At 37.5% G+C, this 18,453-nt stretch overlaps 1 protein-coding gene across 1 annotated transcript in view; it reads left to right on the forward strand.

The window, feature by feature from the left end:
• Positions 1–383: 383 nt before the first annotated feature.
• Positions 384–18,453, forward strand: part of IGF1 (insulin like growth factor 1) — an 84,278-nt gene continuing 66,208 nt past the window's right edge. The window contains exons 1-2 of the mRNA XM_005303696.4: positions 384–709; positions 4,376–4,532. Coding sequence (XP_005303753.1) covers positions 647–709; positions 4,376–4,532 — 220 coding nt within the window. The 5' untranslated portion in view covers positions 384–646. The remainder of the gene's footprint in view (positions 710–4,375; positions 4,533–18,453) is intronic.

Genomic DNA, 18,453 nt, shown 5'->3' on the forward strand with positions numbered 1-18,453 from the left:
TTAACACAAGTAAGTGCTCACTGAGCCTCATATTTATATCAAATTGCTAACTGCTATTTCAGGGTTAACATCACTACAAGCTGGAGGCTTAAATTATTATCGATTGTATAGACTACCAAATTTCCAACCCTAACAATGCAAAGGTGTATAAGCTGATAGATAGATACCCAGCTGAAAGTTAACCATAATACACTTTCTTGTTTTCCATGGCAGCATAAGCTTTTTCATGTGCTAACCCTTCTGTCACTAATGCACATTCTTTTAAGGGGAAAAAAATATGCTTCTGTGCTCTAGTTTTAAAATGCAAAGGTATGATGTTATTTGTCACCATGCCCAAAAAAGTCCTTACTCGGTAACTTTGCCAGAAGAGGGAGAGAGAGAGAAGGCAAATGCTCCCCCAGCTGTTTCCTGTCTACAGTGTCTGTGTAATGTAGATAAATGTGAGGATTTTCTCTAAATCCCTCTTCTGTTTGCTAAATCTCACTGTCACTGCTAAAATCAGAGCAGATAGAGCCTGCGCAATGGAATAAAGTCCTCAATATTGAAATGTGACATTGCTCTCAACATCTCACATCTCTCTGGATTTCTTTTTTCTCATTATTTCTGCTAACAAATTCATTTCCAGACTTTGCACTTTTAAGAAGCAATGGAAAAAATCAACAGTCTTTCAACACAATTATTAAAGTGCTGCTTTTGTGATTTCTTGAAGGTAAATCTTTATTACTATTTGAAATCATTTTGGAGTTTTATTTTAGTGTGTATTGTCTGCTTCTGGCTAAGAGAGTGTTATGCACTTTTTAGTAACAATATTTCTGAACTGGAAATTATTTATAAATTGCTGAATATGCAGTTTTAGATGATCTGAAAAATGGCTGTATGTGATAGTTGCAATTACATACCGATAACAACTGTAAAGGTAAAACTATTGCAGGTAATTATTTAAAATTCTGCTTCTGTTAGGAAAACTTTACAATATTTCTGTTATATCAATATTAAAGCTTCCAGTTACATTATTATCTATAGTTAATTAATGTTGTTCAACAGAGAATAAGAACTTTTAGATATTTTCTGCAGGTGCAGAGGTTTATATTGATATATGCATTATACATATGGTAAATGTTAAAGTACTGTACTATTATTCTATGCAAACAATATATAAAACACTCATACTTTATGGTGTTCAAACTTATAGGTGATGGTATCACTGCAGCAGTGTGTTGCCACTATATTACATTTACTTATTTTTGTGTTTTCATATATTAAAAGTAAAAATGAAGTTCAGTTTGCCTTTTATATTAGAAACCAGTTACAACTCTTGCTGACCTTGCATATTCATATAGTTTAAACAATTGTACATAAGGAAAGTGGAAATATTCCCCATCATCTTGTCAACTTTTCCCTTTGTAGGGAGGGCTTTTTCAGGCAAAGTTTCATGTTATAATACTATCATTTCTATTCAGGAGTGTCAATTCTCTTTAGGTAAATGTGACTGCAATAGATGCACTGACCTCTGTTTCTATCAACTGGCCCCCATTCAAGTTTCCATTCTCAGCAAAGTCATATCTTTCAAGAACTATGTTGGGATTTTTTTTTCCAATTTGCAAGCACAGTTTTAAGAAGTTGACACAACCTCCACAGCTATAATTACCTGAGGGCCCAATTCATTAAAAAAGGTGCCTGTCACAAGCAGAATTCATCCACTTTCCTTACTATAATTCATAATAGCTTTTCTAGGTAAAATATGTGAATCGCAATTGAACAATTTTTTGGTGTCCAGATAGACACCTCATTCCAACATACCTGAAAGATGAACAAATAAAAAAATAGCTGAGCAATAATAAAAGTTAAAAGACCTAAAAATAATGGGCTAGTTCTTCAGTGGGTATAAATGAGCATAGCTCCATTGAAGTCAATGGAACAACACTGATTTACACCAGCTGAAGGTCTGGTCCAAACGTATACTTTACTTACAAGATAATTACTAGTGAATACTATGTTATTACATTGTAATTACATGTTTCTTCAGATACTCTGGTTTGGTAATTCGCTCCTGCAGTTTCATATGCAACCTGTACTTCAGAAGATACATATAACCCTATATTCTATTTTACACTGTAATACATGCTACTTATGTCATTACTGGTATTTATACATAGTATTTATAATGACTGCAAATGTAATTAAATGGACAACTGTCATCATGAATGTAAAGATTATTTACATGCAATTTGTGCCAACTGATTTCAAGTTTTTGCAATGGGTGGAGTCAGAAAACATGAAAGGTGTAAAAGAGGTCTGGAGTGTTCAGCCTATGTCAGTTCATTTATGTGCCATTATTTTGCACTGTTGGAACAGGCCTGCAGTAATAGCTGGTTATGTTACTGGAGAAAGATCCATGGAAATTCCAGCTGTGAAAATATGATCAATCATTTGATGCAATTAAAGGAATAGTTTACCCAGGCTCATCCTGTACTTGTATTTGGTGTCCAAATGTAATTAAATGCTTCAGTAAACCCCACCCACTAACCAGTGCATTTTTTTAAATACCTCGGATTTCTATTCAGATTGGGCACACAATAAACACCCTAACCTGTTGTAAAAAAACCTGTGACCAATTGTGTTACATTTCTGTAAGTATTTTTCTTATATTGCCCTCAGATGTAAATGGGAACTTCAATCTTATCACAAACATCTTGAATCAACTAATGGCACATTTAATTAAAATGATAAAGAAAATAAATCCTGTTCCTGAATAAGTTTGGAGAGAACACTACCTAACTTTTTTTTTTTTTAAATCAATCAATTGAGCCCTATGGACATGGGAATCCATTTCTTTTTTCAATGTTTTAACTAGTCTGCAAGTTCTTGATTGTTTTATATTTTGGGATAAACTTCAGAAATTCTCTGTGGTTGGACTGTGCAGCTTTCTTGGCCTGCACTAAAGGAAAAACACCGGAGAATCTGTCTTGTCCTAGCTACATGCTGATATTTATCTTACCATGTAACCCAGCTGAAAACTCTTGAAAAACATAAAATTGTTAAATGCTTAGGATTTATGTTTATTGCTGTCCCAAATGTTATTCAAGAACAAACTGTTAAATACATAATGTTCTTATATATACAAAGCCTTTCAGTCTACTGAGGCTATGTGTTTAATATCCTTCTGATTTATCTCCTCTGAAGTAAGAGCTATTTTAAATTGCAGGTGCATCACTTTTTTATTTGAAATTCAAGAATATGGAAGGGGAAAGAAGAAACTGGTGTTTGTTAAAATATGGAATCCTTACAGGAAATGATGCCCTATGTTATCAGTGATTTATAATCTGATGTTCTTGCATCTACCATTGAAGTCATTTTAATGCAATGTTTGTTGGTTTTTCCATGGCAAAATTGGCTAAAGACTCTTGTAAATGGGAATATAATTATTCTCATACTTTGTATGACATATTAAGGGATTTGGATTTGTTGGTTATTTTCACGGCGGAAATGCCATCTAGAAAAAAGGGAAACCGTTCCAAATTATTTATATATTTTCTTCTTTTGAAACCTGCAACATGGTAAGCATGGGGCGTAAGTCTGCAGAATGTTTGTCTCACTCACTGCCCCTACTACTAGACATAAATGGGTTTTCCTACTATTTTGACAATGGTATTTTCTAAAACTGCTATGTCATTTCTGCAGCCTAGGGGTTGTGTAGCGCTACACATATTGGATTAGATCCTTAGCTGCTGTAAATCAATACAGAAATGGAGACAAATGGGGCTCTGTCAATTTACATCAGCTGATAATTTGGACCTTTAATATTTTTTCTAGGAAAGAAAAAACTTTCTGTGGTGAGTCTATACCACAAATACAAGAGAGAGAAAGTAATTATAATCTTTTGTGCATATGGTCAAGTTCAGACCTGAGCTAAATGGGTGTAACTCTAACTTCAATGAAGATATACCTGCTGGCACAGACCTGAATTTGGCCCATAAACCATGACTAATTTTCATCTTAATTTTTTGAACATTTCCTGTTTCCTGCTTTTGCTCTCCCACCCTAGTTATTTTGGCCTCCCTGAGTTCCCTTGCCTTCTTTCTACCTCTTCCGTATGCAGCTGCAACAAGTCAAAGTCCATTCTTAGAAGGTTCTTTAGCTCTGTGTAAACATGAACCATGAATGTTCACCCGGAAGAAAAAAACAGGTTATAAAATGCACGCAATGGAAAATGTAAAGACTTGCAGTATTATCATGAGAACTTTTTTAATATGTGGTTACTCTTATTTAACAAATTACACTGCATACGCATTCCCAATTCACTGGGGTGCAGTATTTCATTTTCTTTAGGACTCTACTGGGAAACTCTGACGCAGTACTTTTGCTTCTTTGGCAGGTGAAGATGCACACTGTGTCCTACATTCATCTCTTCTACCTTGGCCTGTGTTTGCTTACCTTAACCAATTCTGCCACTGCTGGCCCAGAGACACTCTGTGGTGCTGAGCTGGTTGATGCTCTCCAGTTCGTATGTGGAGACAGAGGCTTTTATTTCAGTAAGTCAACCCCTTCTATCGTTCAGCTTCGACATTTTTCCATGTAATCCTCTGGGTTTTGCAACCACTGCAAGCATGCACAAGAATAATCAAACCCGACTGTGAAGTATGGCTACTATCCTAAATCTCGGAGTTCTCCAAATCTGAAGTGAACATGAAGTTTCAATAAGGCATAGAGCACAGTCGGAGTTCAGCTTATCTGAGGTTTTAATGGGTTTTCTTTTTCAACTATTTTATTCCTTTTAACCACTTCCCAGCTACTTCTAGTCCACCTGCTGTGCTGCTACCTTCTGTTGGTCTTCCATTGAAATCAATGGAATGACAGGACATGCCAGACATGATAGGTCCATGTGGCAGCGTAGTAGGTGCAGTGGTACATGAATGTATCAATTTGTTCTATGTACTAAGATATCAGGCAATAGAAAACAAGTTAAGTACATATCACATCATGTTAAAAACACACTACGCTCCAACATCTGGTTTGAGAGAGGAAATCTGGAAGGCAGCAGGCAGAAAGTTACAACATCCAAATATCCATACACTATATCAAATCAGTTCAGGCGAAGACAAAATTAATTTGCATTGGGATAATAAAAAACAATAATCACAAATACAGCCAACAGTTCAAGTGAATGGACTATGAGGCTGAACATAAGTTAGCACATGAGTTCCTGTTCTGAGCAAAATCCCCAAAATTGGCCTTGATAGACCACAGCAATATTTCACTGACTTAGCTTCTTTGGTATGAAACCGGAATAATGCAGTGGTGATTCAAACCCATTATAGCTTCCTAAACAATTACAAAAACAATGAAGAGTCCGGTGGTACCTTGAAGACTAATAGATTTATTTGGGCATAGCCTTTCTGTTAGTCTTTAAGGTGTAGGGTGACCAGATGTCCTGATTTTATAGGGACAGTCCCAAATTTTGAGTCCTTTTCTCACATAGGCACCTATTACCCCCCACATCCTGTCCTGATTTTTGACACTTGCTATCTGGTCAGCCTATTAAGGTGCTACTGGACTCCTCGTTGTTTTTGTGGATAGAGACTAAAGCGGCTACCCCTCTGATACTAAACAATTACAGGTGGTCTACAGTTCAAAAAGAGCAGAGCTATGAAACAGAGGGAATTTCAGTGTCACTTCCTACTTGAAAGGTGGCTTATTCTAAGATTCCAGTGCATCGAACATATTCTGGCTTTACCACTGATACACTTCAAAATATCAAAGTTTCCACATTTACTCATGTCGAGTGCATGTCAGTCTGGTAACTACTCAGATTGCAGCTTTTGAGTCCGCTGAAAGACATGTGGCCTCTAATGAAACTTTCAGTGATTTGCTAAAGAAAAGCCATTCAGCGTCTGCTGAGGTTACTCTAGTTGGTGTGAGGCTCACTCTGTGCCTTTACTAGCCTTCATTTTGGGAAAACCACAAAAGATTCAGATAAAGTGCCTCAATTCTGGACACTTACCTGAAGCTCCAAATCTTTGGAAGCTTTCTCCATCCTTTCAGTCTATTCAGGTCCTTCCTTTTCCTCCCAGCCATCCCCAACTTCACTTCAATAATGAAGTCACTTCCTCTCTTTCTTCCCCATTCTCCCCAGCACAATCAGTTTTCTGACATGGTTATCTCTATCTCCTTCATGCTTTTATTGTGATCGCCAACACCAAATATCCTTCTCCCTGGTCTCCTTCATGCTTTCCATAGCTTTGGTGATATCACACCAAGTACAACAGGTCTCTACTTATATACAACCACTGTCCTCAAAATTCATATGTTCTGGAGCTGCACAGGTCATAAGAACAACTCCCAATGTTGTATGGTGTATGGCCCTAAGGAAACAACTACGGATTAGAAAGAAGGAAGGTTATTACCAACCTGGACCTTAAAGCTTTGGTTCAACGTCTGGGTTGAACTTTGAGACACCTATTATTTTTTCCAAATACTTAACCCATTCCTATTGTGACCTAGAAAGACTGTTAAAACCTCTCTCCCACTTTCAAAGGTTTTCATAAAAGGCTAATGAATGTACTGTACATCTCCTGAATATACATCTATCACCAACAGTAATGACGGACATCGAAGCTCTTTTATCTATTGTAAACATAGTTTAAAATACATTTAATGATCAGATGGAAGTTCATACATAAAATACATTTATGAGGTGTAGCCTGTTCATGAGTTTTAAAATATTATATTCCCAGAAATAAAAATAACCTCATCAACTTAATATTAGGGTTCCTACAGTAAGAAACATAAACATTAAAACAAAAACCAAGAACACTACAGGTAAAAAAACCAATCCCATTCATTAAAGCATACAAAATTATAATGATGTCATTGTACCTAAAGATATGAATACCTTTATAGTGATTATACTGCCTAATGAAAATCAAGTGAAAATAAACATTAGGTATTCCAATAACAACCTTAACTCTGACCCCTTTTTTCTTTTTAATTTCATACAGTTATTTTGTATTTTATCTAATTGCTATTGTATGGCAAAGGAAGTCAGATATATAAGTACAATGAACAGTGAAAACATGGTGTTATTTTAGATATTATATATTACCACAGTAGAAGGTGTACTGTACAAAGATATGTTAAATGTATTAAATATGCAACATTCTTCTTTGAACAATGTCTGCATAGTTTGATAATTATAAAATATCAATATTCTGATAGAAATTGTTTGTTCAATAGACCTTGGAATGTGTTGTTTCTGTATTTTGGTGCAAGAGATTATAGTTACTGTAGATCTGCCAGCGCTTTATCTTTCAACACTGCTATTTAAATGTTTATAACTATCTTTCTATAATTAAAAAATTGAAGTGCTATGTTTTTTGAAAGCTATGTCCTGGGGTCGGAGTTGAGGCTGTAATTGTAATGTTTAATGTTAATTTTTACATGCTTACATTTTTCTGGAAGTATCATAGAATCATAGAAATATAGGGCTCAAAGGGACCTCCAGAGGTCATATAGACCAGCCCCCTGCACTGAAGCAGGATTAACTATACCTAGACCATCCCTGTCAGGTGTTTGTCTAACCTGCTCTTAAAATCCTTCAATGACAGGCATTCCACAACCTCCCTTTGTAACCTTTCCAGTACTTAACTATCCTTATAGTTAAAAAGTTTTTCCTACTATCTAACCTAAATCTCCCTTACTGCAGATTAATCCCATTGCTCCTTGTCCAACCTTCAGTGGACCTGGAGAACAATTAATCAGTCCTCTTTATAACAGTCCTTAACATATTTGAAGACTGTTATCAGGTTCCTACTCAGTCATCTTTTCTCAAGACTAAACAGGCCCAGTTTTTTAATCTTTCCGGACAAGTTTTCTAAATCTTTTACCATTTTTGTTGCTCTCCTCTGGACTTTCTCCAATTTGTTCACATCTTTCTTAGGGCTTGTCTATACTTACCGCGCTGGTTCGGCGGCAAGCAATCGAACTTCTGGGTTCGATTTATCGCGTCTAGTCTGGACGCGATAAATCGAACTCAGAAGTGCTCCCCGTCGACTCCGGTAATCCTGCTCGCCGCGAGGAGTACGCGGAGTCGACGAGGGAGCCTGCCTGCCGGGTCTGGACGGCGGTAAGTTCGAACTAAGGTACGTCGACTTCAGCTACATTATTCACATAGCTGAAGTTGCGTACCTTAGTTCGATTTGGGGGTTTAGTGTAGACCAAGCCTTAAAGTATAATGCCCAAAATCAGACACAGTGCTCCAGCAGAGGCCTCATCACTACTGAGTACAGTGGAACAATTACCTTCTGTGTCTTACATATGACTTTCCTAATAATACACCCCAGAATGATATCAGACTTTTTTGCATCTGCATCACATTGTTGGCTCATATTCAATTTGTGATCCACTATAACCCCAGATCATTTTCAGCAATTCTACTGCCTACCCATTTATTCCCCATATTGTTTTGGGCATTTGATTTTTCCTCACTAAGAGTACACTTTGCACTTGTTGTTATGGCATTTTATCTTGTTGATTTCAGTCCAATTTTCCAATTAATCAAGGAAATTTTTAATTCCAATCCTGTCCTCCAAAGTGCTTGAAACCTCTTCCATCTTGGTGCCATCTGTAATTTGTATACATACACTCTCCACTTCCTTATGCAACACATTAATGAAAATATTGAATAGTACTGGACACAGGACAGACCTCTGCAAGACACCAGTAGATACATCTTCCCAATTTGATAGTGAGCCATTGATAATTATACTCTTTGAGTAGTTCTAATGGTTGAATTATATGAGTAATTAAACCTATTAATTAAATTAAAACTTTCCTTATTATTTCTGTTTTTTAAGTATAACATTCTTCATATTTATTGTTCTGATGTTTATTACTTACTCTAACAACTTTTACTTTCACAATGAAGATTTTGTCTGAGATTTATTCCCCCTAAGGAATATTAAGAACATACTATACCTTGGGCTCCTGGAGGACTTATGAGATCTTCAAGAGCTCCTGAAAATGTTGACCCTCAGTATTTAAAACTCTATGGGTTAACACGTCCCAGTTCTTCCTTTTGCTCCAAGTTACCATGCCTCTAGAGCTGGTCAGATTATTATTTTCTCCTGTGGAAAAATAAAACCAAACTTTTTGGTTTTCCTGTTTTGGGTTTTTCAAGAAAAAGTTGAAATTTTCCACAGGAAGCAGGCACTTCCCATGAAAATTTTCTATGGAAAAACAGTTTAGATCAATTTTTTTTTCAACCAGCCCAACACTGCTCTCCCCAGACTAAAATAAGTAAGGTGTCTCTTATACACATACTATCACGCAACACTTTCCTGCCTTTTCCACTCAGCAAACCTGTTGGGACTGGTTACAAGGGACTACTGCTGCCACTGAGGACCACAGCCATGATCCAAAGCCAATTGAAGTCAATAGAAGCATTTACATTGATTTCAATAGGCCTTGGATCAGGTCCCAAAGGAAGACCTCAGTAGGTGCAAGGAAGAGGTAGCTTGAGGGAAGAGCTCAGAGGTCATTCCCCTTTTCCTGTGAATCTTCATAGGTCTGTACAAGTGGAAAACCCCATGAGCCTGAGGAGGCTCAAAGCCTATAATGCACCATTTTGGCAAAATTATCTTTTATTTCACCAAGTCTCATTTGAGAATAGGTTACATGTTTAGGTCTATGTATGTAATAAAAGGGGCTAGATGCTTACTAAGTTCACCAGAGCCAACATTCCATAGCAACATCTCAATTGAAAAGTTGGTAACTTCTCAAATTGACTTTCATCATCTAAATTCTGCTGCTGTGCACTAGAGGTCTGGGACTGGCTAGGTGAGGAGAATGGGACTGGGAAGAGGAGCCAGGGTGGGGAAGAGACAGGACTGGGATAGGGACAGGGCAGAAGCATTCAAGCTTGGGAGGAAATAGGCAGAACAGTCTGAACTCACTAGAGTACAGGGTTCCTCACAGCTGCAATGGAAGTCAATGGCAGCTCTCCTTTGAATATATAGTTCTAATAATGCTAAAGGTCCTAGGTGACTCAAATTGGGCCCCCAAAATTAATTGATATTTTTACCTCAGTCTCACTATTCCTCATTTCCCCGTCTGTAAAATGGCCCTAATACCACCCCATCACCTTACTGGGGTTTTGTGAAGATAAATTAATTGCTTGTGAAGTACTTAGATTATAGTAGTGAGCGCCATAGAAAAATCCATGAGGAAATTAATAATTCTTTCTTCATAGTAAGGTTTGAATAGTGTAAAGTAAATAAGGCTTAGGCCCACCGATTGAACAATGGGGAGAAAACAAAATACTGAATAGAGGCTCACTACGTGAGCACAGTCCATCCTATTCATTGAAAGAGGCAGGAGTCCTTTGGCAAAAGCAGTATGGTGACTATGTAATTAAACACTGTCACATAATGCATATGCAAAGGGCATAGGTAACTTAATTCTGGCACTTTTGAGTGTTTGATTTTGCAACCTTTATAATGTTCTTTTAATATGGGGTGGGGGGGTTGTGTTCGTAATTATATGTAAATTTAAATTGCCATTTACTAGCACAGCCAAGTGTTTAGTTACAGCACATGTACCTAGGCTATCTTCATTACCAGTGAGGAGAAGCAAACTTTTAACTAATGGTTAAGTATTAAACACCACGGTATTTTAAGTGAATGCAGTGCTCATAATGGGCTTTGTATTGATAGCTTGGCAGACTGAAGTCTTCTGCTTATTCACAGAACAAACACAGCATGGGCAGCAGCAATGCAAGCTTCCCCACACCATTCTGCCAATGTGCCTCAACCCTGATCCGGAGGGACCATCTCTAGGGCTGAGAGGGTAGTTCATTCATACGCTGCTTTTATCTTTGGCATTCTCTCCTGAGAATGCTATCAAGAGTGCTAAATAGTACTTACTATGATGGCAGTTTTATGATGTGAGCACCTGTCTATTAGCTACTAGACTGAATCCTTCAATTCAACCACATCACCTTCTGTTGCTACTTTGTTAGAACTAGTGTACTAATCGGGTTTGGGCCTGGTTGGTATTTGGATGGGAGAGCAATAAGCTGCTGCAGGAGATGCATATTCAATAAGTGGTACTCTTCCTTGGGAGTCAGTATTGAGCCAGTGACTAAGTATTCTATTAGGAAGGTGCCATCCTTTGGATGAGACTAAGAGAAGTTCTAATCACTGAAAAGATCCTATCTCATGTTTTACAAGAGAAGAAAAATTAGCCCCACTGGCTTGTCCAAACTGTAGTTTGGGAAGTCAGTCTACCTCCCTGCATGCATGTAATTGAATCCTCCTTTATTGTGCTTCATATCTACCTATCACTAGCTATTTATCAGAATTTCTAGAGTGCCTATCAACATGGCATCCAATTGCTGCCCATGCAAACACTGGGATCTACCCTGAAGAGACAGTCAATTCTCCATCCTATGACACATGTTGCTTTAAACACTAAATCCAGTAATGTTCAACAGCTGCTACATTCCATGAAGTGGTAGATTAATAAAAGCCCATATTCTGGCTTCTCTTGAATGGTTTCTGACATGGGCAGAGGAAGTATAGGGAGCTTTGCATGTCCTCCTTCTGTTCCTGCACTAATAGGCAACCTGAATCCCACACTCTGAGATCACTAAGTAAGAGTTTGAGGAGGGCCATAATGTCATTGCATGTTGTGACCATGTACCGTTCCCCTTCCATCCTGGTTGGCAGCTGAGGACAATACTGTGAGAAGCATGTGCTGGCCCCTATAATGGTGTGACAATCCTGTGCATACTCACTACCAGTCTTTTCTCCACATGCAGAATTTCTGTTGCTTGTGCAAAGGACCACTGCATCTGTTTACTCCAACTGTGGCAACTAATGCCACACAATGTGACCCAGCGTATGTATAGCTCTTTAGGTTTCTTAGGGGTAAACATAAAAGTAAGGTATTAGTCAGCAGTGATCACTCATTTCACTTTCAGCCCTAGTGATCTTGAGTTTAAGGATTCTGTTTCAAATTATTATACTCCCTGAACCACCCACCCTTTCGTTTAAGATATTACCATATGTAAGCAGGAAGTTAAAAGGATAATTATTGCTACACTGAGGTGGAATTCTGCAGTTTTGGTTTGCAGTCAATGTAGACCTTTCCCCTTGTTTCACTAAATATGGGTTAAGATATCTATGATTCACTAAGAGTTTCGGTTAGAATGAACACAAACAACTCAACTGACATCTTCAAGAGTCACCTGCTTTAGCTTGAAACCAAACCAGTTAAGTGACTGCCCGAGGAAACTCAGGAAGTCTGTAACGGAGTCAGGTATAGAACACAGATCTTGTCCTGATGCAGTCTTGTGTGTGAACCACAAGATCATCCTTCCTTGTTATAGCTTTCTAGGCAACGTAGACCTTGTATTCTCACATCCTGTTATTTCAGGTTCATACATTGTAGACCCCGTGCTTATTTCGCCTGGTAAACTGATAAATCTGTGTGTAACTTGCTCAGGAAAATAGTGTTATAGGAAGATTATTCTTCCATCATTCACATTTCACTAGAGACTTCAAAGGTAAAGAATAGAAGCAGAACATGCTCCAGAGAGCTACAGCACAGATCAGAGGGGGAAAATTTTGCTGTAAGTGTTCTACTTTTCTTGTAAGAGTTATTCTGTCGATTTCTCTAAAAGGAGATTATGTCTTTGTTTCTTTATATAATTCAAAGAGAATAACAGAATTCAGTCTACTCTAGCTCACATGTCTATGTTATGAATAAATTGCACTAGCTTGGGAGAGGAGAGCATGTGCAATTTGCTCTAGGAAACAAGTCACATTGTTTTCAATTCAGTTCCTTCTTCTTTAAGAAACATGCATTGCCTCATTCCCAAACATGGATGGTTAATTTAGTTAAAGGTGCATATAAGTGTTAAAAAATAAATGGCCTTTCAGATGGTTAGATAATTTAATGAGCCATTCTAATTTCTCAGGCCCAATTTAGATGTAATATGTATCTGGGGCCATGTCTACAAATGGAAGCTAAAGTTAGGGACCTAGCATAGTGAAGCCCTTCCAACATTCTTCAAAGAATGAATAATGATCTAACACATGCTTCCTTACATAGAAGAAAGAATTCCAGAAGAGGAATGTATTCAGTGTTGCTGTAGCTGTGAAAGTCCCAGGATATTAGAGAGACAAGGGGGTTAAGATAATATTTTTGATTGGACCTACTTCTGTTTGTGAGAGAGACAAGCTTTGGAGCTACACAGACCTGAAGAAGAGCTCGAAAGCTTGTCTCTCTCACCAATCGAAATTGGTCAAATAAAAGATATTACCTCACCCACCTTGTCTCTCTAATAACTGGGATGGGCAGACTTAGGTTTTCCCAATATCCAGCCCTCCCATTGCCTTTGACAACCACTGTGTGGACTATTATGACATATTTTTACTATTGATTTTCTTCCACTGAGTCAACAAAACCAATTCAGTATCCTTGGGAATGCTTAGAGATATCCCCCCTCCCTTGTACATGTCATGGGAATACTGGATTATTCTTCCAAACTCCCAGTTCACCAGGAAGTCAGGAAGAATTAATGAGCAGGAATCCCTATAATCAGACCTGTCATCACACTTACCATACTGTGTAGGAAGGAGGTATAAATGAAGGAGTCAGTATCCTGCAGAGAAGGAAATCATTGGCCCAGTAATAGGTAGTTATGTGACTGGCACAGTGCTTCTGCTAAGTATCAGGACAATGATTCCCCATCCCCTGTTAATCAATAGCTGCTCAAAGTCTGCTTATAAGATGGCTTTAGGATTTTTAGGCCCGACAGCAGAATTCATCAATGTAATTACAACAGATGGAATTGCATTGCATTCCATACCTCTCCTGTAGCTGGGGGGACTATGATAACCATATAGATGCTCACTCCTCTAAATGTCCCAAGCTGAAAGCAATGATCTATTACAAGCCCTGAAAAGAAACATTGAAAAGTTGCAATTACTGTACTATGTTCAGCTGTGTTAGGTTAATTTTTATAGACATTTCAAAAATATATCCTGATGAAACAGATTACTGTGTAGTAACAACATGGAAACCATGCAGTTTTTGATTGACATAATTGTGGAATCAAATCGGATCTGACACATACCTCTTTTGTATCTATATAACCCACTAGTGAATTTGTGCTATGGATCCCTGCTCTGTGCCAATCCACAGAGGATATGAGTTGTTCCAACTTCCACCTATAGAGTCTTGGCTGTTTAGCTCAAGATGCAGCAGCTCGTGCTTTTTATCTTTGCAGTTCCCAGTTCAATCCCTGGTGTGATAACCTACATTTTACTGCCATTCATAAGGAACATGGAGGAATGCCTTAAAAAGAAGCAGGGCCTATGAGAGAGAGGCTGCAATTTTTGCCACATTGGAAAGGGTTGGGGGGCTTGTGCCACTGTGTTCTCCTAGAGAGTCTCCCAGCCATAATAAAAATAAATTTGCTTTTCATTCAATGGCAGTACACTGAGCACAGTGATCAGCTGATTGGCTGCTCTGAAGCCGAAGCAGTGGGCAAACTTTCACGCATGTACATCTTTGTGAAAGATCCAAATGAGAGTGCAGTAGGTTCTCTAAAAGTTCAAAGTAGGTGTGCCCTCATTAGTGGTTAGACAAAAGAGATGACAAAGCTTGTCATGATGTTCGTCTTTATCAATGTGCTAGCTCAAGTTTCACACAGCAAAAAGCTGTTACTTAACGTGTGATTCCTTAACTGCAGCTACTTTGTATGTGTATTTAATGCATTGTTTAGTCTCATGTTGGCTAAAGTCGCTTAAAGAAGCAATTGGCAAGCTCAGCGTTAATTTTTGGCATTGCTGCCCCTCTTACTTTTTCACTGAACCTTAAATACCAAGAAAAACCCTTGACTCATTTTACTTCTGGCATATTCTTTTATGCAATTGGCCAAAACCTTTGCACATGGTCCTCTGCATTTGTCCTGATATTATTAATGGCTTTGCAATATTTGATCAGAGCCGCTAGAGTCGCAAAGACAAATCATACAAGTTTGACCAAGACCACACAGTCTCTTAATTCAAACCTTTTGCATTAAATGCTTGAGTGTCTAAGGCAATCCATATTGTAAGTGTTTCAGGACAGGGAATTCATACGGCAGCCTCTCTAGGGACTCAATTCAGCAGCCTATGTCTATTCAGTAAAGCACGTGCTTAAGTCCCACTGATTTCAATGGAATTTAAATGTGTGCTTAGACATAAGCATGGCCTTAAGTGCTTGGCAGAATAAGGATGGATTTAAGCGTATGTTCTAATGCTTTTCAAAATGTCTGGGATAAGTTTCTTATTTAACCGTACCTAATGTCGACATTCCTCCTTAAAATGAGCCCATTTGTTCAAAACTATTACTACAAATGAAAGTGATTATGTGCAGCTAAGTTATATTTCAATATAACTAATAAAAAAGTGGCATCAAATTCTTTCATGCTGTTTCTATCAAAGATATTGGGCCAAATTCATCCCTGGAGTAACTCTAGGGCCCCTTGTGTCAAATGGAAAAAAATATTAGAAATTCAAACTATTTTACAATTTGGTTTAGTGCAACTATGACAGTCACCATCTAAACTGCTGCATCAGAGATTAAAGAGCTAAAAACCAGAGCTAAAAACATACATCTCCACAGTTTGAGCTAAGGAGCCAGGTTTTCAATGGGAGAGCATTAACAGAGCCATATCTTCTGTGCATCAGGCACAGAAGGGAACATGTAACATACACTCATGAGTGGGCTCCACACAATAATGGAGAGTTTAACAGTGTCATTATAAGCACAAGTTTCGACAAGTAAATCTAGTTAAAACGTCTCTTAGTGCCTTCCTGATCCAAAATAGCTCATCATAGTCACGTGTTAACCAATAGGACTCAGCATAGGGTGACAAATTGCTTTACTTCTATCCAGGGGAGTAAAATTAAATGATATCCTTTCCCAAAACTTCACTGCTAATTAGAAACAATTCTAGAGATGGGTTTATTTTGTCAGTGTTATGGCAGCAATCTTTAAGTTAAAATTCTGATTTCTGTTGATTTTTATGTATCTCTGATTCTTAAATTTCCCCATCCAATGCCAACTCCTGTAGAGTTGCTTTGGAATGTCGTAGTAATGGTTCAACTGCTATAAAATCTGAAGCAGACAAATGAGTCTGAGATAGAATTTCATCAAGAACTACAGCATCTATGTAGAGTCAAAGACAACAGGCCTTCAAAGAGCCTACCTCAAAGCAGATTACACCTGATTTCTCTAGTCTATCCAGGAAGATGTTGCTTTCAGGCCAAATCCTTAGCTAGTGTAAATTGGCATAGCTCCACTGACATAAATAGAACCATACTGATTTGTACCAGTTAATGATCTTACCCTTCATCTTTTCTAAACCCTTCATATTTATATTTTCCCTATATTAATTTTGAAATTCAACTGAAATCCCAACTTTCTAGCATTGAAAACGTACTAGAATGTCCAAATCTCCCATTGTGGTGTGCAAAATGAATCTTATGTTTGCCTATGTGAATGCATAAATATGGGGACGGAGGTCCCATTTTATTTGAAAATTAGACCATACACATTAATTCAAAACCATGTGATTCTTAATATAAAAATATTTGGGTTTTTTATTCTTCATGCTTTTGTATGATAAGTACATGTTTACCCATGGTTGAGTGTGGAAAAGAAAAGGAAAGAAAAGAAAAGAAAAGGTTTTTAAATCTCTATCATGTAAACATTTTTTATAAAAAGTGAAGAGTGGAAGTGACTCATTCCAATCACCCTGGCCAAGTAATTTTATTACTGAAGATAAATAAAGGGTTACAAAAACACCTGTTGACCAGTTCTACCTCCAAATAAGATAAGCAACAAAATAACACTACCAGAAATATTGCAAACAGCTACCCAAAATGATAAACACTACAGCAAACTATTTCATCTTAAACAATTCTCTCCAACAGTCATCCAACACTAGTTACTGAATCATGAGATAAAAATCTAAACCCTACACACTTGCCATCTCTTTCAATGCAACACCAATTCTACATTCCAAACAACTGACAAACATCCATCTTTAACAATTCTACATGGTCAGATTTAAATGCTGGGTGTTTTATATGGTGGTGGAGGGAGAAGGCGTGTTTGTTGTGGATAGGGGATGTGGATGAGATAGCGTGGAGAAGGTGAAATCATGGTTGCAGGTTGAAAAAATAAGGAAATCTTAATTTGGAATTCCCTGGTGCTTTTGATGGATGTGCTGGTGTTGAATGCACTTCAGCAACCTTGACTGGTTTATAACAGAGTTTTTGTTTGGGATGCATATACGCACACAACATACTGACATTTTCTATTTTGTGAGTCAACACTGTCAATTATCAGACAAGTGCTTCTACTATTACTAAGAGCTTTTTTAAAACATCTTTTTGTAACTTTTCATCAATTGATTTTTGAGAGTTAATTTGGACATCTATTTTAATTTAATTTGCATGTTCACATTCAGCAATACTTCAAAACTCCTGTAGATTAGAAGGTTGTAATGTCTTGCCTCTGCATCCCCTAAATTCCTGAATTACTAGCCAATAGGTCATCCAAGAAGAAGCTTAAATTTTCCTACGTATTTTGAGTTTTATGTTTCTTTCCATTGAAGTTTCCAGCCTTTCAGAGACATATTTAGTTTGGCAGAGTGACTCTGGTGACTCATGGAATGAAGAGATTTGAGAGCAAGCTACTGAAAATGTATCCAATTTCTCCTTGTGTAATTTGGGAGCAAGCTACTAATAATACATGTAATTTTTCTTGGTTTAATCAGATGCATTATTGCCAAATATTTATCCTCTATAGAAGTCTTGTTATTCCTGAAATATATTACAAAGATCAAATGCAAATATACCTGTACATCGGTTTATAAAATATTCCTGGCTCCTTTTCTAATTGTTTTTGGCACTGTCCCCTAAATCAATGGGTACTGAACGAAAACACGGATCCTACGGATCTTACTGAAACCTTTTCCAGTATGATCCTAACTATACTTTGGAATTCAGCAAACAAACATTCCTTATTAGTGTAATTATTTTCTTTCCACCAGGTTCTGATCAATTACATTGATGTCACTTTCCCATCATTTTTGTATGAAGAGATGTGGTGTTAGAATAACTCCATCTCCCAAGCTATATTGAAAATTCCATTGATTCTTTTGTCAAATTAAGATAAGATGTTTTTCTCTTCACTCAGTCCTTTCTCAGACTGATGATCAGTGACAAGCTTGTGTCATTTTGCATTTATATGAATACATGCACCTGAAAGATATAAGGCTAGAAATTGCATAATGTAATAGTGCTAGTGGTTCCTCTCTGTAGTTTCCTTAGATGACAGTTTACATCTAATTTAACAAACCTCATTAAGGCCTGGATCCTCCTATCTGATCCACAC

Source organism: Chrysemys picta, chromosome 1 (assembly GCF_011386835.1).
Source record: "Chrysemys picta bellii isolate R12L10 chromosome 1, ASM1138683v2, whole genome shotgun sequence".
Classification (NCBI taxonomy): domain Eukaryota; kingdom Metazoa; phylum Chordata; order Testudines; family Emydidae; genus Chrysemys; species Chrysemys picta.